The sequence below is a fragment of the Panthera pardus genome, unplaced genomic scaffold (genome assembly GCF_024362965.1).
Source record: "Panthera pardus isolate Hobbes unplaced genomic scaffold, ASM2436296v1 HiC_scaffold_15, whole genome shotgun sequence".
In the NCBI taxonomy this organism is placed as follows: Eukaryota; Metazoa; Chordata; class Mammalia; order Carnivora; family Felidae; genus Panthera; species Panthera pardus.
In genome coordinates, this window is record NW_026526710.1 from 71581584 (window position 1) to 71605959 (window position 24376).

Sequence of the window (24376 nt, forward strand, 5' to 3'; positions counted from 1 at the left end):
ATAAAAAATGGTATCATGCAGAAAATACATTGTTCTGTATCTTTATTCGCATGATCACACACACAAGGACACTACTTTGCTAATATAAAATACCATATGTTAAGTTTTTTCCATTTTTCAAGATGTCTCAAAGATCTGTGCCTCTTTCTTGGGTCATATTACACTTTATAAAAAGTGCAAGAAAGAGTAGAGAAGTGTATCTGATCTTTTTATTCCCTGTTCCCAAATTAAAGTAAAAGTTTTGGTCAGTATCAAAGCTAATTTCTCTCACTTCCTGTTTAAAGAGTTCTCTCATCTTCTTTTTTTTTTTTTTAATCTTTTTTTTTTTTAATTTTTTTTGAATGTTTATTTATTTTTGAGAGAGAGAGAGACAGAGCATGAGCAGGGGAGGGGCAGAGAGAGAGGGAGACACAGAATCCGAAGTAGGCTCCAGGCTCCGAGCTGTCAGTACAGAGCCCGAAGCGGGGCTCGAACCCACAGATCGTGAGATCATGACCTGAGCCAAAGTCGGACGCTTAACTGACTGAGCTACCCAGGTGCCCCTGATCTTCTGATTTAGTAGTCATGGGAGCTGATCTGGAAAAGAGCATAAAGAGGAATCCCCTATGAAGGCAGAAGGAGGAGGAAAGGACAGTAGCATTCCTAATGTAAATAACTTTTCACTACTCAGCGACTCGCAGCTTATTCCCTATAACACCTGCAGTCATGCCAAACATATAGCAGGCATATCACGTTGGAGAAAGTTGTTGACTTGAATTAAATCTGTCGTTTGCAGCTGTCTGGACTTGGAGCAGTGTTCTCTTAAGGTCTTGGAGCCTGAAGGAAGCCCAAGCCTATGTTTACTGAAGCTAATGGGTGAGAAAGGTTGTACGGTCACAGAACTGAGTGACTTCCTGCAGGCTATGGAGCACACCGAAGTTCTTCTGCTTCTCAGCCCCCCAGGTAGGTTCTTCTCCTAGCGTATTCTCCAGGAGTTTGTGGAGGCAGACTGAGAGGAAAATATCTCATTTGACAATGAATTGTGTTAAATGGTTTTGGAAAATGTAAACGTTTGGAGCCTCATTTTCTCCCCCAGGTTGAGACTAAAGAACACACAAAAAGCAAATATAACACAGAAACACCGGTTTGATTGTGGTTCAAAAACATCAACTAGATAGAAGACATTTTGGGGACAAGTAAAACAATTTGGATTTAACATGCATGTTAGATATTAGGGAATCATCATGTGATAGTGGCGGTGTAGTTCTGTAGAAGAATGTCTTTATTCCAAGGAGATGCATGCTAACGTATTTAGAGGATGGGGTGCCTGGCTGGCTTAGTTGGTAGAGATGAGACTCTTGATCTCAGGGTTCAAGCCCCACGTTGGGTGTGGAGCCTACTTAAAAAAAATTGTGACGTATTTAGGGGTAAGATTTCTGTAATTTATGTTGAAATAGTGCAGCCAAGGGTAAGTCAGTAGAGGCTGTGACTCTTGATTTTGGAATCACAAGTTCAAGCCCCACATTGGAGGTAGAGATTATTTAAAAAAAAACAAAACAAAACAAGAAAGAGCTAGTGCAGCCAAAAAAATAAATAAATACGTATTTATTGATATGCGTGTATGTATATGAGGGAGATAAAGCAAATATGACAGATGTTTAGTGTTTAAGTATTTTGCTAACATGATGCGTTTGAATTGTTGATCGACTCATCCATGGTTTTTTTTTTCCTGAATATACCAATATTGAGTGAGACTGCTTCCTTCCAGGGTCAGGTGTGAGGAATAGGAAAAGCCCCCCCTCCCCTACAACTACACACGGAGTCGGTCCTGGGCAGGCAAGTCAGGCAGGAGAGACCACGTGATCTAAGTCACCTGATGGCAGCGGCACCGCAGACCTTCCTTCCCAGGGGTCCAGTTTGCCATTACGGTCCCACTAGAAGCAGAGAAGCCGGTAGAAGATTAGTAGGGCCATGGGTTAAGGACTTGTGCTCTCTGTTTACGTGGTCTTGACATGTGCAGTTTTTACTACGTAGCCAGGTTACTTGTGAAAATATTTTTAACTTAACACAATTCAGATCTTACTGTTTACTCAGTTCTGAGGTTCGGGAATTGGGGACACACGGCAGTGGTAGTTCTGTTTACCAGAAACCCCAACTCAGCTCGGCGTAATGAAGGGAATAAATTCTCACTGAAAAGTCTTGAAGCAGGTTGGGCTTCAAGAGAGGCCAGAGACAGTGTTTTCAAGGAATCGGTTTGTTTTCATCTTTGCCCTTCCTTTCTTGTTATTGGCTTCCTTCCAAGAGTGACTTTCTGCATAGTTGCAGGGTGCCTACTGATTGTTCCTTGCACTCATCTGTGTCCCGGCAGCAATCACAAGATTGATTCTAGTTAACTCCTTTTGATGACATGCCTGTTCCTCCCAGGAGGGACGGGGCGGAAATAACCCCTGCTAATGCAGCCCGCATCTCAGTGACATTGTCTGTCACCAGTGGGTGAACTTCTTCGTGAGGCGACATTTGTTAACTTTTATATCCCCTGTGCCTTGACTAGGACTCAGACGTTGTGACGATTGAAATCTGCCAGTCTGGGGCACTCAGTTAGCTTCTAAGTTCTCGTACTTGATACAATACCATAGCGGGGCCTCCGAAAACGCAAGAAACCTCTCCAGGAAGTAAATACAACTTTTAGATCTCGTTATCTTTTTCAATAATCACACTTAATTTCTCTGACTCTTGGTTGCCAAGTCTGTAAAATGAGAGTAAGTGTTCTCTCCCTGGCGGACCTGCAAGAGTGGTGTGGAATAATGTCACCTCGAGCTGCCTCCCCACCACCGCAGAGGCCTCCCATCTCGTGACTTCTGCTGGATCACTGGCCTGAGATCTCGGGTTTCCGAGTTTTTGAAGTTTCCATGCGTGAAGCTGGGCTTTACTGAACTTGAGTCACATATTTATTTATGTGTAACGATCTGCCCGAAATTTTTGACTATTTTAGATTTTGACTTTTGACAACCCAGCAGGGAATGCAGAGCCAACCTGACAAGCATCAGTTGTCTCCCCTGCTTTTGACAGGTCCGTTTCTGCTCTCTGTGTTTTTCTCCAAATGGTAGGATTAGCACATTACTGGGGGTGTTCCTCTGTGCAGATCATTCTGATATTTGGCCTACAAGCTTTTTGAGAGTTATCCCCTGGGACTTTCTTGCATTTGAGGGGAGAACAGGCAAAGGAAAGCAGTTTCTATGTTAACATTTTTATGTTAACACTTACGCACTGTTTCTGTGAAGTTTTATGTCATATTAGCCGTATAGTATCCTTTGGGAATCAGCTGTTACTTGAATATTAAGTATTGATTTAAGAGGACATATTTTAGGATCTGAATAATGCTCAGTAACTTCAGGAAGAAATAATTTATTGTTAGCTTTCTATGTACATTTTACGTGAATAATCTAAAACTATATTTGCAGGGGTGCCTGGGTAGCTCAGTCGGTTAAGCGTCCGACTTCGGCTCAGGTCATGATCTCACAGCTCGTGAGTTCGAGCCCCGTGTCGGGCTGTGCTGACAGCTCGGAGCCTGCAGCCTGCTTCAGATTCTGTGCCTCCCTGTCTCTCTGCCCCAACCCACTCGCATTCTGTCTCTGTCTCTCTCAAAAATAAATAAACATTAAAAAAATTTTTTTTAAATAAATAAGTAGAAAATAAAACTATATTTGCAGATACCAGAATAAAGAAATGTAAGAATTACAGAGAGGGGCGCCTGGGTGGTTCAGTTAGTTGAGCGTCCAGCTCTTGGTTTTAGCTCAGGTCATGATCTCACAGCTTATGAGATCGAGCTCCGCATCAGGCTCCACGCTGACAGCACGGAGCCTGCTTGGGATTCTCTCTCTCCCTCTCTCTCTCCCTCTTCTCCCCACCCCCAAATAAATAAATTTTTAAAAAAATTATAGAGACAGTTTTAGTGTTTTAATAAGGATATTGAAAATAAAAAATATTGTAATTAAGAAGGAAAGCTTTGATACAATCCACTTAATTGGGGATTTTACTCATTCGTTCAGTAAACAGTGTATCGTATAATACTGTGCACCAGTACCTTTACCATTCCAGGCGTTGTACTTGGTGCTGTGATTCACAGATAATTAAAACCAAAGTTCTTGCCTAGGAAAGGTTCATAGTCTAACAGGAAAAACAAAGCTGTCAATGATCACGTCCTCCACAGTTGTAAAAACAAGTGCGTATAGAGCAAGTCTTATCTGATCTTCAGTTTTTCCTTTTCAGTGTATTCCTGTATCTTGGTGAAAAAACAAAATAAATAGATCCTCGTATTTTCTCTCTTTTCTGTGGTAAGGTAGTTTCTTACTACCACAGAAAGTCCAATGACTTGTCTCCATAGAGAAGTCTGCTTTTGGTGAGTAGGGTGACTTCTGTCCAAGATGCTTTGAACCTCTGAACAGACCTTTCAGACCTAAATGCAGAAATAAGAGGAAACTTTAGGTTCCTTTGAGTCTTATTTTGCCACATTCCGTTCCAGTTTGTGAACCGACAGCCAGAGATAGCCATAGGAGAGGGCTGTAATAAGGAGTTTCTCTCTTTTTCTGAGAAGCTGGGTTTCTTTTACATATTTGTTTTGGTAGCCAAGAAGTAGCTGGGGCAGACGTCCCCCTGCCTCTAACTGGAACGATCCCTTGACTAGGAGCCAAGCTCAATGGCCCCTCACTGAGCATGGGGTAGAAGCCAAGGGTAACTCACCCCTAACTTCGTGCTCTCCATGGGCTCTGACACCTAGTACATTTTCTGAAGGAGCCCCATAGGATTGAGGTTTACCCTCTTCTGCTTTGTTTCTAATTGGGCTTTTTTTTTTTTTTTTTCTCTCTCTAACTGGGCTTTTTCACAGCACGTGGATTGGCTAGCTGCTCCCCACTCCCAGTTTACCTGGCCTGTCCCTTATGTTAGAAAAATTGCATACGGTTTTTATGTGTGGATGGTGCCCGTCCCCATTTCCCAGCACTCATTGCTTCCCTATTTTATTCCCTTGCTCATCTCACTGGGAACTGGAGGGGAGTGGGAGCGTTGAGTGGGTGCTGACATTGTTTGAACCATAGCTCCCATAATGGTTTTTTAGACCATTTTTTTAGACCTTTATTTTCTCATTAAAGGACCCAAAACCCTGACTCCAAGGGACCAGTATTGGCATCTGTATCCTTTGCAAATACTGAACCTAGATGTGCAGTTGAAGATGTGTGTGTCTTCTGTTGTAAGCGAAAACATGTTGAGTAGATTTATAGGCCCCATCAGTTATGCAGTTCTGTAGATCACAAAATGGCTGCCAAGGAAGTGATGCCCTGACCCAGAATTTGTTAAGCAGAGCCTCGACGATGGGGGATGGTTAGAGAGAACGAACGTTGTCTACATGGGTTTCATCAGATGAATCCCAGATTTCACTCTCTGTACGTATCGGACAGCTCTGGCTGAGATCTCTTCAGTGGCGTCTTTTCCATTTGGCCCACACCTTTTTTAGTTCACATCACTTCACTTTTTTTTTTTTTTAATGCCTTTTAGCACACTTAACTGTTACGTTTCTGATATCAAAATTTTATGTTTTATTATTCTTACTGTCTTTAAGACAGGAGCCAAGGTGGTTGACTGTTATTCACTCATTTGCAAAATACCTTTAGTTCAGAATCATCTTCTCTTTATAGTTCTGTGAAGGAACAGAACTGTGCTGTTACGAACATTTAAATTTTAAATGTGAGCACGTATTTATGTGGGAAGTAAGATTTCCAGTGCTTATCACTTAGCCCGAGTCACAGTTATTGACAAAAGTAGATTAAAGCCCAGGTCTGCTGACCTCAACCTGGACTCAGTGTCATTTCTCTCATGGCTAGGAAATTTCTGTGCTCTTTGAGAAGCTTGGTGATGAATTATTACCCCAGTTGCCACTTTGACCCATGGATGGCAATTTTCTGTCCTTGCCAAAGTAAAAAACACTGCTACTACATCTCATAAGGGACTTTCCGTGTTTCGGGAGTGACCGAAGTTTCTGAAAGGAAAATACCAAGAAGCAAAAAGAGGCGACAGCGGTATGGATGGGAATAAAGATAAGGGAGAAGGGTAGAAAGGTAGAAAGGCAGTGGTGAGGTCTGAAAGAATGTGTGTCTGTGCCGAGGTTTCCAGGGTCAATGGCCGATGTGGGAGAAGAAGGGGTATGATGAGGGGACGAGGTTTAGCCAGCGTAGGTGCAAATGTACCCTGACTTGTAAGGGGGACATATATGGACTTGCTGTGGTTGTGTTGGGGGGAGGTCAGTGGAGGAAGAGAAATGGGATTTATTCTGGGATAATACGAGGAGGCACTTTTCAATGATAGCTTAGAAATCCTTAGAATAACTTGGAGGAAGAGTTTTGGATAGAAGCTGATGGAAAGAAATTTTTGGTTCATGGTCTCTGAAAACAGACGGATTGTAGTGTATACAGTACTTGTAGAAGTTTCCGGAACAGCTGTTTGTAAATTGCATCAGTATTTAAATGCATCTCAAGAGACACTAGCCTAAAGGAAAGCTATTGTGAATCTTCCTGTCACCATAGGGAATCACCCTAATTGATGTTTTGCAATTCCAGCAGGGTTTTGAGTTTTCTTGGTCAGTATCACGAATCTGTGATCTACCCAGGTTTGTGTTGAATGCACGATCCCCGTGTTCCATCGTACCTGGTTCAGACTCTTCCCGGCTTACAGGAAATCAAGTAACCTCTTTGACTTCTTTGCAGATGTTATCTGAAAATAGACTTGTTTGCCAGGAAGCTGTGTATTCGCGCTTTCAAATAGAACTTTCATTTGTTTGCCGTGGTACACCCTGCGTAGCCCTATGCCATCTTCCCTCCTTACCTTTGTTCAGCACCTTCTGACTAGTGGGCGCTGCGCGAGGGTGGTTACAGGTTGACCATGGTTCCCTGCCGCACAACACTACGTGGGAGGAAGGAAATTTGTGTGGTTAAGGCATGGGAGGTATTGTGACTTCTTGTCTTTACTACTCACCAAGGGCAGTTTCCAGATCACGTGGTGCCTTTCAGTTCTCAGTCTTTGAAGCATGAAGTAATAAATACATGTCTTTATTTGCTTTGCTTGTTGAAGACTAGACTACTGAAATTGGTGGGACAGGACAGATGTATAAGCTGAGTTTGAGTGTACATTAAAAATCATTTAGTCTTATCTCCCACACGAAGGAAGGATACCCTTTTAGGACATCCTGACCCTGTGGGCCCTTTGTCCATTTAGAGTCATTCATTTCTTTGTAAGACACTATAGGGAGAAAGCCCTTTAATTTACATCACTCTTCTCTCTTTGTATAATAGGAGAGAATATTTGCCGTGGTAGATTTATGAGCACTGCCTGGCACTCTCACGAGGCAGACGATTAACACGGGAGGTGCGCTAAGGAGGGGCGCCTGGCTGGCTCAGCCGGTGCGGCATGCGACTCGATCCCAGGGTCGTGAGTTCAAGCCCCACTTTGGGTGTGGAGATGACCTAAAAATAAAATCTTAAAAAAAAACCAAAGTTGGGGGGATACCTGGGTGGCTCAGTCAGTTAAGCATCCGGCTCTTGATTTCAGCTCAGGCATGATCTCACGGTTCATGGGATTGGACCTGTGTTGGGCTCTGCGTGACAGCACAGGACCTGCTTGGGATTCTCTCTCCCCCTCGCTCTCTGCTCCTCCCCTGCTTTGGCACATGCTTGCTCTCTCTCTCTCTCTCTCTCTTTCTCAAAATAAACAAAATGTTAAAAGTGAAAAAGAACCACTGGAAAATAACTATGGATGTGTTAATTAAGTCAGTGTGGTAATCACTTCACAATGTGTATGTGTATTAAATTATCACATCGTACACCCTAAGCTTATACACATTTCATACGTCAGGTGTACCTTCATAAAGGCGAAAAAAAAAAAAAAAAAGAATCACCGGGTTAACAAAAGCATGGGGATTTTAAAGCCCAAGAAAACCTAGGTTGCATTCTGGTTCTGCCATTTTACAATGGAAAAACAATTAGTCTAAGAGGTTAAATACTATACTCAAGGTAATTTGGATGACTTTGCAAATAACTCCATTTTCTTCATTGTAACGTAGGTGTAATCAATATCTAACTCATATGGTTCCTGTGAGGGTTAGAGATCAAAACGCCTGGCACGTATAAAGCAGTCAGTAGTTTTTATTGTGACAGTGATACGTGTTCATTCAACAAATACGTGTTGAACACTCAACTGTTCTCACCATATGCCAGGCACTATTCCAGATGTTGGGTAAACTGGTGACGAAGACAAACGAGATCCTTATTGTCCTGAAGCTTCTGTTTCAGTAGGTGAGACAACGAAACAGGGATTTCAGTTGGTTCGTGCAGTGAAGCCCACGAAGTGGGGTGAGTATAATAGAGAAGGTGGGGGTGGGGGATAGCTAGTTTAGAGACATTTCCCAGCGAAGCCAGAGACCCAGCAGGTGATGAGAAAGAAAGCGCCTGCCGTGAAGCAACAGGGGGCTGGAGGGGAAATCCAGCAGAGGACTAGTAAGTGGAAAGGTAGAAAATAGCTGGCTTCTGAAAAGAGGGGCTGGTGTGGCTGGAACCAGGAGAGTAGGAGGGGACGAGGTTAGAGGCATCGGTTTATGTAGGACCTTGAGACCATGATGAGGGGTTTGAATTTTATTCTAAGTACAGTATGAGGTCAGTTGAGGGTTTTAATCAGAGGAATGATATGGATTGATTTATGTTTTAAAAAGGCATTTTGGGGGCGCCCGGGTGGCTTAGCTGCCTAAGCGTCCGACTCTTGATTTTGGCTCGGGTCATGGCCTCGTTGTTTGTGGGTTCAAACCCTGCACCGGGCTCTGCGCTGATGGCACAGAACCTGCTTGGGATTCTGTGTCTCCCTCTCTCTGCTCCTCCCCTGCTCGTGCTCTCTCTCTCTCTCTCTCTCTCTCTCAAAATAAATAAAAATAAAAAATTTAAAAAAATAAATAAAAAATAAAATTGGGGGCGCCTGGGTGGCTCAGTCAGTTAGACGTCCGACTTCAGCCCAGGTCACGATCTCACGGTCCGTGAGTTCGAGCCCCGCGTCGGGCTCTGGGCTGATGGCTCGGAGCCTGGAGCCTGTTTCCGATTCTGTGTCTCCCTCTCTCTCTGCCCCTCCCCCGTTCATGCTCTGTCTCTCTCTGTCTCAAAAATAAATAAACGTTAAAAAAAAAATTAAAAAAAAAGACATTTGGGCTGCTGGTTGGAAGCAAGGAAACCAGTCTACGGGCTCTAATAGGATTCCATCAGCATCTGATGGTGGCTTGGGTTACGATCATGGCGTTGAAGATGAGGAGACGTGGAAAAGCGCGACCGACAGGACTTGCAGAGAAATTACTTGCGAAGAATGAGGGGTTCGGGAGGACTGCTCTAAGTTTTCGCCCTGAGGAACCGGATGGAAGGGTCGGCTGGGATGGAAGACGGCAGGGCCTCATGCAGGAGTAGACCTTGTTCAAAAAGGATTTGGGACTCGTCAAGTTGGAGGTGGCTAGAAGACCCACATTTTAAAGCCCGTTTGGCCACAAGCCCTGTGTTTTTCCGATTTATATTTGTTCCCTTCTTTTGTTGTTACAACTTTTTTTTCTTTCTTATCACATATAAACCTTGAAAATCAGAATCTTTGTATCTTGAAGTTGTGACATAAGCCTTTCCTGGCTAAAGACTCGCATCGGGAGTGTTAAATGCAGTGCTGTGAGTTGGCCGCCGAAGTGAGTGCATTCATCCCATTTTCTGTCTTCAACATGTGTTTTCCAACCAACACATGAGACAGATTTCAGAAGAACTCTGTTCCTTCTTCCGTACGGTGCTAACATAAAGAATTAACGAATGGGAAAGTTCTCCCTTGGCAAAGGTTTCAAATTCTTTTTTGAGAGGATGTGCTCTCTTTACTAAAGATTTTCCAGGGTTTCTCCAGACCCTCAATTGTAATAATTGTGCGATCAATATTTATTTTGGATTTTGGTTTTATTTGGTATCTTTCTGGAATGCTTTTCACTTACCCATTTTACCTTATTTACTATTTTTGTTCTGGAAAGTTTAGTATCTTTGATGTATTAAGACTGCTTTTATTTGGACTCACTCCTCTTCAGTTGTAATCTTGTTTTGTTCCTTTGGATTGGTGGGTTACAGAGGAAAAACCTGTTATCAGATCATATGCAGGATAGATGAGGAAAGAAAATAAAACTAGGTACAGAGAATTACATTTTACAGGTTTTTTTTTTTTGATTTAAACCCAAATTAGTTAACATATTTACAAGTTTTAATGACCTTTCCTTCTTCCTTCCTAAAAGCCAGCTAACCCACTTTTCCGTATTATAACCTTGGCAAATGTAAAATTTCCTAGCTTTGGTTTCTTTTGTATTGGTCATGTGTTGCTGCATAACAAATTACCCCCAAGTCCCAAGCTTAATACAAGCAGCATTTATTACTTCACACAGTTTCTGAGAATAGGAACCTGGAAATGGCTTGGCTGGGTGGCCTTGGCTTCAGCTTCGGCCTCTGCCGAGGTGGGAGTCCAGCTGTTAGGCAGGGCTGCAGCCGTCTGGTTTGACTGGGGTTGGATAGTTCTCAGGTCGTTCACTTACAGGGCCTTCGGCAGGAGTCCCAGCTGTCTTTCCTTATCACTCGGGCCTCCCAACCGGGCTGCCTGAGCATCCCCATGTCAGGGCAGCTGGCTTTCCCAGAAAGAGTAACTGAGAGGGAGGCGGGATGGAGGGCATAACATTATTGACTTAGGATCGTCTTTAAAGCTTTCCAAGTGTCGATGCTGAAAGTCCTTTCTCAGATAAGAAATGCCCGTATCCCATATTTCAGATTTATATCCTGCTGTTCTGTTTCCGTGCCTTTGTGTGTGCAGAATAGTTTCACTTTAATGCCAAGTCATAACATTAAATTCAGATGTCTTTTGGAGACGTTCTCAATGGCCAACACTCGTCTTATCGTAACAGTGCCCCTAACTCAGTTGAAGTGCCAGCCGTATGAGCGTTTCTGACCAGGTGTTTGACAAGCCAGCACTGAGAACTGCATCATGAGTGCTGTCTAGCAGACATCTGTTTAGAAGGTGCATCCTGATTCCAGAGGTGTTAGAATGCAGAAAAAAGTTTTCTAAGAATTGAAGAAACAGGGCAAACAGTTTTCTCCTCCAGTCATGGGAAGTACAGTAGATCAAAGTCTTCTGGGGATGAGTTTCTTTCCTCTTGGTTTTACAAAGCCTGGAGCTCACAGATGCCTAGTCTGATGGGGAAGGACACACGGACGGGCAGTTTGCAACTGGAATGAATGTGCAAGTTATTTCCACGATACTTTTTTCTTTTAATTTGGTTTCAGAAACATAAACAAGGAAAACCTCTCTACCGTAACTTAGTTAACTTTTTTTTTCTTTCCGTCTTCCTTTCTTTCTTTTCTTTCTTCCTTTCTTTCTTTCTTCCTTCCTTCCTTTCTTTTTTTTTTTTTTTAAGGAATAAAGATCACCGTAAACCCAGAATCAAAGGCAGTCTTGGCTGACAGTTTGTGAAACTGTGTTGCCGGGCAACTGGACATCCCTTTGTACAATATCAGTGGTTCAAAATGAATAAAGAGGTAACTTTTTAAATGTACTTTACTTTCTCAGTCATAAGAGAGAATGACAGTAAATTAATTAGCATCATTATCCTCAGCGTATGTTTTAGAATTTTGATCTGATAGACAAGGCTGTGTTATTACTGAAGTAGCGAAAAATCATCATTTTGCTAAGACAGTCCCAAAAATTGTCATGTTAAAAAAAGGTGAGCAATAATAAAATCAATTCTTTAGTCACTAAAAATTGTGGAAATTAGGAATCAGAGCAACGTTAACAGACGGTAAATATTGCCAGTACATTCTAACATATCCATACAGAACTCCTTACAACGAATTGTATTCCAGCCAAAGTCTCGCTTTTTTTCTTTTTCTTTCTTTCTTTTTTTTTTTTTTTTTTTTGGAAAATAACTTTATTTTCTTTGAGGGTGTGGACAGATGTCTAGTCTCAGGACTTCGGGAATCGCTTCTTGCTGCCAGCAGCCTTCGCGACTTTGAGCACATTGAAGCACGGTCTTGCTCGAGGGCCGGCGCTGGCCCACTGTGACCGTGCTGCCCATCCGGATCCCCGAAGCAGGGGGACAGGTGCACGGGCGTGTTCTTGTGGCGTTTCTCGAAGCGCTCGTCCTTTCCCCTGCAGCGGAGGAGGTCTCGGTGGATGACAGCGGTCTTCGGCGTCTTCATCCCGGTCACCACACCAGGCAGAATCCACCCTCGGATGGAGACATCGGCACTCAAGGGGCATTTCTTGTCAATACAGGGGCCCTCAGTGGCCTCCTTGGGCATCTTGAAACCCAGGCCGATGTTTTTATAGTTTCGTGGGAGCTTCTCCTTGCCAGTGTCTCCCATCAAGACCCGCTTCTTCTTTTGAAAGATGGTTGGCTGCTTCGGGTGGGCACACTCAGCCTGAGGGTCCGCCATCTTCCCAGCTGCCCGAAGAAAGGCAGCCGAAATCTTTAATTAAGATCTTTCAAAGGTGACATGGAAGGTTAATGGAATATTATTTTAAACATTCCATGTAACCATTACATCAAAAGATATAGGCTATTGTGGTAGATTCTGAAGTAAAATTCAGGCTGGTGGAGGGGAGCGTTTATTCCTCTTGTGGAAATATTGTCTCCCTGCACCACCCAATAAGGAATTTAAAATCACGTATTGGAATCCTTTTTTTCTTAAAAGTTCTTTGAGCTCTCTGCCACTGGGCTTTTCCCACCAGTCTGTCCGGCCCGTGCTGTGTCTCACTTTAGTGGGCCTCTCTCCTCTCTTTCCACCTCCCCTCACTCCCTTTCCTCCTAGATTGTACCTTGAAACTCCATATTCTTTTCACCCTGCTAGTCAAATAACTAAGCTTTCTTCCGAATTCAGTGCGAAGTCTACATTTGCAAACCCGAAACTAAGTTAAAGAGCCATTCTGAGATTATCATCTTTCCTTTAATGGGATCATTCTGTGCCTTAGAAGAAATCTGTGGTTTTGTGCCATTTTTAATTTCCATCCCTTACGCACAAGTAAGGTTAGAGCAGCCAGACTGTAGTGAGAGATCGCGTGTAGCCTCTGCTGTTAGGCCTCTGTTGGAACCCTGACTAGTTATTAGTCATGTGAATTGCTGTCATCCGCGGTTACGAGGATTTAATGGACAGGATGTTTCGTACACTAGGCTTTCCAGAAATGGTAACTACAGTTATTTTTAACAGGGCACCTGGTTGGCTCAGTCAGTTGAGCATCCAGCTTCAACCCTGGTCACGATCTCGCTGTTTCTGGGTTTGAGCCCCAAGTCAGGCTCCGTGCTGACAGCTCAGAGCCTGGAGCCTGCTTCAGATTCTATGTCTCCCTCTCTCTCTGCCCCTCCCCTGCTCACGCTCTGTTTCTCTCTCCCTGAGAAATAAATATTTTTTAAAAATTTTTAATAAAAATAAAGTGATTTTTAACATTTTCTCAATTGCAAAGTTGCTTTTATTTTAATAAATGCCTTCTGAAAGAGAAACGACATAAAACTTACAACATTAAGAATATCATTTGTAGGGGCGCCTGGGTAGCTCAGTCGGTTAAGCGTCTGACTTCGGCTCGGGTCATGATCTCATGATTCGTGAGTTCGAACCCCTCATTGGGCTCTCTGCTGTCGGCGCAAAGCCTGCTTGGGATCCTCTCCCTCTCTCTCTCTCTCTGTCCCTTCCCTGTTCTCTGTAAAATAAATAAACATTAAAAAATATATATATATCATTTGTAAAATATGCCCTGGTTTGAGAAAGGTAAAAATGTAGGGGGTGGGGGCGCCTGGGTGGCTCGGTCGGTTAAGCGTCCGACTTCGGCTCAGGTCATGATCTCACGGTTTGTGAGTTCGAGCCCCGCGTCGGGCTCTGTGCTGACAGCTCAGAACCTGGAGCCTGTTTCGGATTCTGTGTCTCCCTCTCTCTCTGCTCCTCCCCTGTTCATGCTCTGTCTCTCTCTGTCTCAAAAATAAATAAACGTTAAAAAAAATTAAAAAAAAAAATGTAGGGGGTGGGGAGTACTTCTTAGATTTGAAGAGTTATAATAGATTCTAAAGCCCTCACAAGTCGAGTTGTATTGAACCATTCTTTTTTAAATATCTTTTTTTAAAAAACGTTTATTCATTTTTGAGAGACAGAGACAGACAGAGCATGAGCGGGAGAGGGGCACAGAGAAAGAGGGAGACACAGACTCTGAAGCAGGCTCCAGGCTCCGAGCTGTCAGCCCAGAGCCGGACAGACGCGGGGCCGAACCCAGGAACCGTGAGATCATGACCTGAGCCGAAGTCAGCCGCTTAACCAACCGAGCCTCCTGGGCACCCCTTGTTGAACCATTCTTATGTTCATGAGGCTATTTTAAGAGCTATTCCTTTTTATTTTTATTCTTTTGAGCTTTTTTATTCTGAGAGAGAAAGAGAGCATGCTCACACAAGCAGGGAGAGCGGGAGAGAGAGAATCCCAAGCAGGCTCCATCCACACTGTCAGTTTAGAAACCGATGCAGGGCTTGAACCCACAAACAGCGAGATCATGACCTGAGCCGAAATTAAGAGACACTTAACTGACCCAGCCACCCAGGAGCCCCTTACGAGCTGTTCATTTAACAGATACCTGATGAGCACCTGTTTCGTGCCAGGCCAGGATCTCAGGCCATGATGATGAAGCACTGACACGCAGGGTCCTGTCCCCCCCCCCGCCCCCCCAGTGGAGAGAGACAGTAAACAAATAAGAGAGTTCTTTGAGCTCAGAACCGTGAGGAAAATAAACAGGGTGATATAAAGTGAGATGCACTGAAAGTCTTAAGCAGGAGAAATAACATGATGGGATTTGCGTTTTTAAAACACAAGGCCCCTGCTTGGAGAGGAGCAAGAGGCCCAGTTAGCCGGCGCCCGAGCTGGCCTGGGCATGGTGGCAGCGTGGCTAGAGTGAGGCCGTGCAGCGGGAGCAAAGCGCCCAGGCCAGGTTACTTTAGAGGCAGAGTTTAACCAGCCCCGATGGAAGAAAAAGGAAGGGAGATCAAGGATCACCCCTGGATTGGTGACTGAAGCATCTGGGGACGTGTTCTCTACTGAGGTATTGAAGGTTGGAAGAGAACTAGACTTAGGGAGAAAAAGCAAGGGTGTGGTTTTAGATGTGTTAAGTTCGAAATGCCTGTTAGACATCTGCATGAATCAGCTGGGCAGTTTGGACATCTGGAGACACATTGGAAGTTTATGTTACGGAAGAGGACCCAGTAAAGGGACTAAGAAGAAATCTGCAAGAGGGAAGGGAGGACATCCAGCAGAGAGGGATACAAAGCCTCAAGGGGAAAGTATTGTAGGAAGAAAGGGGCAGTTTGCATTCTCGGTGCTGCTGAGAGGAGGGGATGTGGGTTAAGGGAGGTTTGTTGGGGGTGTTTTTATTTATTTAAGATACAAAGTACTAGAGTAGGTTTTTGAGAGTGATGCGATAAAAGAAACAGATGCTAAAGCAGGGAGAAAATCGCCAGGAGCAAGGGAAGAGGCTGGGATTGGCAGAAGAGGAAGAGGTTTTCCTCTACCCTCTTAGGTTCAGCCTCTGGGTGCCTGTGAATTAACTGATGAAGTACAGATTAACAAGAGAAAAAGGGTTTTTTTCCTATGGGAACTTACAAAGGAAGTAGCTCTGTGAATAAGCCAGCAGCTTACATGCTTACTTAACAGGGAAAAGGGAGGAGGGAGAAAGACGCGTATGGGAAGAATGAGTGGGTTTCTCTAGGAAATGCGAAGAGGTTTCTAGAAGAAGAAACAGATAAGAAAGTTTGTGATAATATTTCCTCATGCGGGTGCAAGTGGTCTTTCATCATCACGGCCATAAAACTCTTCCTGGAGAGGGGATTTATGGTAGGTTTACTCTTAGTCTCCCTCCCGGATAAAGTCACCCTGAAGGAGGAATTTCCGGTAGCCTCATTTCCCGGAAGTTTTTGCTTTTAGTCAGATAGGGGAGTCGCTGGGAAAGCCGCTTTCTGCAGTCTGTTCATCCCGGACGTCTTCAGCTTGAGCCAGTCTGCCTACCAAGCCTCGCCACGGTGCCAAGTGCAGCCCGCCATCCCAGCTGTCAAATCTTCAGCAAAATGCCCTGGGCCTGGTGCAGGTTCTGAGGGGGTGAGAGTTGAATTCAGTTGGTTGGGGTTTGGAGAGAGAGAGAGATGAACTTACTAAACTACGCTTGCAAGCAATCTAACGTAATGGAATGAGGTACACGACTCAGCTCCTTGGCAACGTGCCGGAGGTGGGTGGCCCTTACAGATTAATGAGTAGAGGGGAAAGAAACCCTAATGTGGTGACCAAAGGCCTGAGGGGAGAGCTTGGGAGACCCTTGGACGGCCATCCTTCTCATCACCGACATGCTTTCCGTAGCCCTTCTCTGCCCAGACCCTGAAAGAAGTGTAGTAGTTAAGGAGTCTGTCCTCTTACGGAATTTTGCAGATGAAAAAATAGGGTCTCAAGGTAAAAAAAAAAACAAAAACAAAAACTTGCTTATGTGTATTCGCAGCTAATTTGGCCATAACTGAAATTAATAGCCAGGCCTAACTTTCTGTGTTACTTATACATTTCCCATTGTAGATTCTTTGAATACTGATGATTTGAACAGTTTTAAATGAAAAAATAGACGATTTTCTGTTTGGGGAAGAACTATGGGAGAGAGCGTAACTCTCTGGTTAATGCACTTGTAAAAGAGTGTGGATTTCTAAGACTTTAATCTTAAATTACTCAACATGTTGCTTGGTTGTTGTTGTTTTTTTTTAAGTAAAAAATATTTCAGGACTTGAGAAAAGATACGCTTTTCAAAGCTCCAAGGAAATCAACACATTTTTTGCCCAGCACACTTTATAAGGCGTGTTTTCATGAGTCATTCATTTACATTCTCTTACTGATTCTTTCACAGATTCCGAACGGAAATGCATCCGAACTAATTTTTAACACCGTGCACGTAAAAGATGCAGGCTTTTACGTCTGTCGAGTTAATAACAATTTCACCTTTGAATTCAGCCAGTGGTCACAGCTGGATGTTTGTGATGTCACAGAAGTAACAGGAAACCTCCAGGGTAAGTGACAAATTAAATTGAATACTGGAATGGGAATCGCCTTACTTTATTTCAGATGTTTAATTTCATAGCATCAAAAACAGTACCGGAAGCTCGCATGTGTACTTATCACCAATAGAAGATCACCAGTTGCTAAGATTTTATCTCCTGTGCTTTGATTCCTTCTCAGTGAAGGTTGACATGTATACGCATATATACGTATATGTAGATGCCTTAAGGTGACCTGGAACCTCAGACTGGCCCTGGTGCTGACCTCTGGGAACTTCCTTCTTTTTCTTTCTCCACTGTATATTTTTCTCCCAAACACTCGTATTACTCTGAACATACTGTGTTGTGGAATAAAAGCTCTAGAGTCAATGTTGACATGAAAGGGCGCGTATCGTTCACTGCAGTGAAGTGTTTCAATCAGACTGTTTTTCTAGTCCTTGTCATCTATCTACTTAGTCCAGTAACTGGTATTGATTTAAAAACTCAGTCTGTTCTAAAGAGTCGCCCGTCAGATGTTATTTTTCTTATTCACACTCACAGTCAAGAGCCATATTCTTTGTCATTTTGCCAGACCAAAAGAATAGGTGGGAAACAGACTTTGTTACCAGTCTGTCTTCCATTCTTCTGTCTCAGTGTAGCTTTTCCTATACCTGAATAAACAATGTCTAAAAATAGTCATGATGAAGACAACTATTTTTGTCTTTCTTGAATATTTCTGTGCATGTAATGAACTTTAATATGTTTATAAGTGAAATCCTCTGCATGCAGAGGACATTTGAGTCTAGCATGAAGCATGTATGTATGATTTACATGGTGGGATTTTACATTCTTACGTAAGCATGAGACAAAGGCAGTGTGATGGAAAGCCAGACGCTGGCCATGCTGTCTGTTACACTGTGTGTGTTGTGTAGAACAAAAAGCATTGAACAGAGTAAAAGGTGATGTGTGTATATGAGAAAATTAATTATATGATATCATCCCAGTACATTCTTTTGTACATTTTAGTCCTGTTTACTTTCTCTTTGTTTATAAGAGGATGTGAACTGTAGAGTTTCCAGCCAGTTCCCCATATTAGAGAAGAACTAAAAAGAGAGTATAAAAGAAAATAAGAGAAAGAACACTGGTGAATTAAGGTGTCAAAAAAATAAAATAGCCTCGCTGGCCTTATTTGTGAAGCCTAATTGCTTTTAGCATATAGAGGTATTTTTTCCCATTTTCTTTGTATCAAATTTGTATTAAACCTAAATATCTTTCTCGATGGCGGTGTTTGTGACCGAGCCAGTAGACTCCCACGGTGTGCTTTTTTGGGTTCCGCCCCTCCCCCAGATTTTGTCAGAGTCTTCACCTTTTTTGAATTAAACTGTTTTAGAAAAATGAAAAAAAAATAAAGTTAAGTACATGAAATCCTATTCGTTCAGCAAAGACATCACCTGCCGTGTGTGAGACACCAACTTTCAGGACAGAGACTTGGGGCTGTGTTAACACTGGTAAGACCTCCTTCCTCGAGGACCTTAGAGCAACATGAGCATTCAATAAATAACGCTCTCTAGTGCCTACCTCAGGAAGAAATGCTAGTGATAGTCCATTCATATTTATTCCATGCTGATAACAAAACCCCTCCTTTTAATAAGCTAAACAGTAGAATGTAGCACTTCCTGTTTGAAATATGAATATCACTCAAGGTGTTAATAAGTCATTTGCCCCCACCAAAAAGATTCTGTGGCCAAACACATGTGAAAACCACTTGAACGATTTTCCCTTCTTGAATACACAAAGCATACTAATGACTAAAGCTCTGAGAAGTCCTGCAATAAAAAAATCTGTGTAACTGTATTTAACCCAGAATTTTCCAAACTTACTTGTCTACAGCATCCTGTTCTTTCTAGTTTTTTAAAAAGTTTTTATTTATTTTTGAGAGGGAGACCGAGAGAGAGCAGGGGAGGGGCAGAGAGAGAGAGGAACAGAGAGAGAATCCCAAGCAGGCTTCGCAGTGTCAGTACAGAGCCCGATGCGGGACTCAAACTCATAGACTGTGAGGTCATGACCTGAGCCGAAACCAAGAGTTGGGTGCTTAACCCGCTGAGCCACCCCAGCACCCCTCTACAGCATCCTTTTATCCACAGAACATCTCTTAGTATTTCTAGAAGTGCCACAGTTTTATGAAACAGAGTTTGGGGAGAGGCTAGTAAGGGTTACAAAAAAATTAACTTGAAAACACTTTTTTTTTTTCCAGTTAAAGGGAAAAAAGTATTGTTAACCTGGAGATTTTATTTATGTTCAGTGATATTTTTCTTTTAATTTCAGGGAGTTTGGATGGCATCTCTGAATCCAAGTTGCAAATCTGCGTTGAACCAAGGTCCCAAAAGCTGATGCCTGGCAGCACGTTGCTTTTACAGTGTGTGGCTGTTGGAAGCCCTATTCCTCACTACCAGTGGTTCAAAAATGAGTCACCATTAATACATGAGACAAAAAAACTATACATGGTAGGAAGTTGGTTATTTGTGTATTTTGTGTGTTGATATAGAAAATAAATAGTATAATTAAAAATTAAGACAGACATTAAAATTCATATCCTTTGCGGAGTTTTCACGTTTTCCTTGTTTTCTTTTCAAGTCCCTTGTTGTTCAATATTAACTGATTCTTCTATTTTTAAAAGTACGGGAACATAACACTAGCCCACATCTAAGGGCTTATACTAAAATGTCAGATAGTATTGTGCCTAACTCACCATTATTAGAGTCACTAATATTTGCCTGCTAATCTTTAACCTCATAAATGGAAATGATGTAAGACTATCTAAAGTCCTCTGAGATGTTACAGGTTTTTTTTCCTGACTTCAAAATAACTTTTTCTCCAAGCCGATTTAGATTAAAATTGAAAAGGAAATGTGTGTGTGTTCTGATATTGAAAATAGGTGCCTTATGTGGATCTGGAACACCAAGGGACCTACTGGTGTCACGTATATAACGATCGAGACAGTCAAGATAGCAAGAAGGTAGAAGTCATCATAGGTAAGCAGTCTTACTCAGTGTTCTCACGAATGGAGTACAAAACAAATTATTTAAAATGAAACATGTAAGCCCCGGAAATTCTACTTTCTACCTCATTCTATTTAATGGTGTGTTAAGTCTCAGGAGTTACGTTGTTTATACAGAAATGCGAGAGAATACTTACTTCACAATCATAAACGTTTGCGGGGAAAAAAGTATTCTTTAACAACTTTAGTTATCAAAATCTTGATTTAAGTGGGCAGAGAGTCTCAATAGCACGTCTTTTTAAAACGGAGCGCTACAGACCTAGAAAGGAAAGAATGATTACCAACCAACAATCCACATTATGAAGTTCGTAATTTGGGAGTTGTTCTGTTCAGGCTTACTGCATTTATAGTGAGGTCGTCCACAGTAGGCGATGTCGATGCACATGTTGGTTTCCCAACATATTTGTATGATATTTATTTCTCTGTTTACCTGATGGCTGCCCTTCCTGAGAGCATGAATTACACTGTATTCACATTTGTTTTCTCTGGAACAAGGAAGAACAGATGCAGTGGAGTGCACTGAAGGTAGCGTAATCCTTTGGTTTGAACCCGAATACCCTGCATGCTGGTTCCTCTGGGGAGCGGTGGAGTGCTCTGTCTAGCCTGCTGAGTGCAGCGATGGAAAAAATACTAGCTATAAGAAAGAGATTTCGCTGAACGATACTGTATCTCAGTGTTAAGGTTCGTAAATTGCCAGCGACACTGTCAAGTGGACACACGTAACTAATTTCCAGTTGACCTTCTACCGTAGCGTTACTGCACATCTTCTGAATAGGAAATACTTGCAGTCAATTTTTAATGTTAAGTTTTACCTATAGAGTCTGTTAAAGAGACGGATGGCTGTACTATCATGGATAACCATTTGGATGATCGCAGCCATCCTTTTAGCCACGGCCGCGTGCTGCTCTGATGCGGACGTGCTTTCCGCGAGAGTTTCCCGCGAGAGTCTCAGGACAGGCAGTTTCTTGTGGAGCACATGTTTTGTCCGGGATCTGATATTTGTTTCAATGTAAACAATTTTACGAATGAAGATCCATTTTTAAAGCTACAAGTCTATAGATGAATCCACTGTGTCCTCTTTGTCATAGTGTATAAAGAGAACCGGACGAGAATTCAACATAAGCTTTTAAGTTGTTTTAATTCTGTGAACCATTGCGTATAAGTTCTAATGAGTAAATTGGAATACTTAAGTTTCCTCCTTCCCTTAGTATATCACATTGTTTCACGAAATTCGATTTGTAGATAGCAAAGTATTTTTTCAATTCCTGCTTTACACTTTTACTTAACCTTGGGCTCCACGCGGGTAAAGTAAAAAAAAAAAAAAAAAAAATGATGTTAAATCTTCTGGTTCCTGGATTTTCCTGTCTTTCATTTCTCTGTGGTGTCACATTGAAGTGCCGTAATTACTGGTCTTGTCCTAAAGCATCCTTTTGACCAAGAACTCTCTAGCACAAAGGGATCCCAGTCCTGTTGTCCACAGGGGCCTTACATGAGAGAAGTTCTGTGAAGAAATCCTAACAAACTCGTCCTCCTCCTCTTACTCCTTTTTTGCCTGGTTGCATGATTTTCTCCACCTTCCTAACGTTGGATATCTCTGAGAACTAACATACACACTAGCACTGCTGTTTGGCTTTAGGGCAATGCATGGAAATCACCGTCCTGCTGGGGTGCTGCTATGGGGTGCCTGTATGATTCTCTGTGGTTTTCACAATGGCAAACATTATTAAATTATGATTTTCACACAAATCCTCTCAGCACGCTTGGAGATGAAGATCCAACTATGCAACTACTTCAGGAATTTCCAATGGAAAAATTAGACCCAACTTTTCTTTCTCAAAGAGCGTAAAAGTTGAGATGTTTTCTAATTGGCAGATTGACACATACCATTAACAGTGTCCCACTTCGTATCTTTTTTGTTTTTTTTAGCCTGCAGAATATGATGTTACCTATTTCATTTTATGTATTTTGTTAAAGATACTTCATCAGGACAAAAGTGGGGATTGAATAGGTGAAGCTTGGGATTTTTTTTTTTTTTTGTCAACATTTATTTTTGAGAGACAGAGAGAGACAGAGCATGAGTCCGGGGCAGAGAGAGAGGGAGACGCAGAATCCAAAGCAGGCTCCAGGCTCCGAGCTGTCAGCACAGAGCCCGACCCGGGGCTTGGACTCACAAAACATGAGATCATGATCTGAGCCAAAGTCGGACACTTAATCGACTGAGCCACCCAGGCGCCCCAAAGCTCAGGATTTTCTCTAGGGCCGTGAGACTATTGTGTATGCCCATCGTAACGGTGAATACTTGCATGCGAGTTTTTAAAACCGTTTAGTAGGAGGCCAGAGGAGGGGGAATCCCTGGATGGAATGCAGAATGTAACCAAAGAATCTAAATGTATTACAAACGTAAAGCGAAGAGGGGATGGAAGAACAAGATGCTGACCCAAGTAACTAGAAATGAATGACGTCTGTAAGAGAAGAAGCAAGAGAAATTGTAGAGAGCTCTGTACAATTGATGCAGTGATTATTGATGATACTCTTTAGTTGGTTTTACACCACAGAGAAGAATAAGTTCCTTCATGACATGAACAATGTAACATTTACAGTTTATTGTTCGTGTTAATTGGCATCTTCATAAGATTTACAAAGGAGAAACGGATGGCTGTAATGTCATGGGTATTTGCTTAGATGATTTTATCTGTCCTTTAGGCAGAGAGTGCAGGTCAATAATTCTGAAACTACTGTACCTCCAAAACACATTACATTGGTCTAACCATGAGAAAAGCATCAACTAATTCAAACTGAGACAGGTGCTACAAAGCACCTCACCAGTAATCTTCACAACTGTCAAGGCCGTCGAATCAAGGAAAGGCTCAGGAACTGCCACAACAAAGAACCCAGAGGGGCATCAGAAAATGTAATGTGGTGTCCTGAATGGGGTCCTGGAAAAAAAAAAGAGAGAGAGAGAGAGAGAGAGAGAGAGAGAGAGAGAATATTAGTGGTTCGTTAGTTGTGACAGATACACCTTACTAAACACAAGACGTTAAAATAGGGAAACTCGTGTTTACAGGAACTCTCTTTACTCTCTTCACATTCGTTCTGTAAACCTCAAACTGTTGGACAAGTCAGAGTTTTTTAAAAAAGAAAAAAATCATTTGAGATTGTTTCTTAGTTTCAGGAAGTTTACAGTTGAGGCCACAGACCTATCCCTTGACTCTTTTTTGTCCCAAAGGCCAGAATAGCTAAGCTAAAACTCTGAACCCATCATGAAGGAGTCTGTTCAGCTTTTTGCCATTCAGGGAGCACAGTCATGACTTTGAAGTCCTCGCTGACCCCAGCAGCCTTTCTCTGTGTTCACTGCTTGCGCGCCTCCTCTTGGAAGGTGTTTGGAAAGTTCTAAACTGAACATGCCTGAATAGCTTGAAGCCTACCTCTTTGATTGGTCTGACTGTTTGTGCCACGTGGGCAGTTTGGTTATTTAAAACTAATCTATTTTCTCTTACTTCATTTTAGATGAATTAAATAATCTCGGATGCCCTGGTGAGTAATATAAATGTAAAATGTTAACTTGAACGTAACAACTTAAAGGTACTGTAGATATTCTTTGGCCACAGTGGTACTACTAAACTTTTTTCTTTACTAAAGTAATACAGTGGAGGATTGAAATTGGTACTTCTATGAAGTATAATTTCATGCAAGCGAAAGTATTGAAAATATTCTAGATTACAAGACCGTAGAGACAGAAGCGTGCTGCAGCCTCAGAAAATATCAATGTATATTTTTATCATTGTGTACATGACTCTGTGGCCTAAAAAGGCAGTTATAGGGGGAAGCGTGTGATCTTTAATTTGAAAGGCAAGAAACGGTCTGTGAAAGAATGACGGGGGTAACGTTTCCGAACTTGCCAGACTCCTGGGACCTAGTTAAGAGTTGCTCAATTCATAGAACACACCTGAGCTCGTCGGGTGGCTTGTCTTTCTCGGAAGCAAAAGCCGTGTGCGTGAGGATCACTGGTGCCGTACAGAGATACAGGCGGTCGTTGACCATGAAGAGACTGACAGCAGAAGTTTCCGTCACCCTGGCCACTTCTGACCAGATCAGATGTCTGAACAAGCGAAGCTGACGGGAAAGCCTTAGCTGTGGTGACACACATAGTAATGCTGAGGACCACGTCAAGACGGGACGTCAGCATGGGCCTGAAATCCTGAAAGGCAGTGATGGAGCCTGTGAAAGTA

At 42.6% G+C, this 24376-nt stretch overlaps 1 protein-coding gene and 1 pseudogene across 1 annotated transcript in view; one reads left to right on the top strand and one right to left on the bottom strand.

The window, feature by feature from the left end:
* MALT1 (MALT1 paracaspase) overlaps positions 1–24376 on the top strand; it is a 62970-nt gene that overhangs the window by 9447 nt on the left and 29147 nt on the right. Inside the window, 8 exon segments of the mRNA XM_019463899.2 lie at positions 776–942; positions 11477–11518; positions 11521–11597; positions 16963–17122; positions 19415–19593; positions 20025–20121; positions 20643–20672; positions 23655–23681. Of these exon segments, the coding sequence (XP_019319444.2) occupies positions 776–942; positions 11477–11518; positions 11521–11597; positions 16963–17122; positions 19415–19593; positions 20025–20121; positions 20643–20672; positions 23655–23681 (779 nt within the window).
* On the bottom strand, positions 11832–12515 carry LOC109275665 (40S ribosomal protein S11-like; annotated as a pseudogene).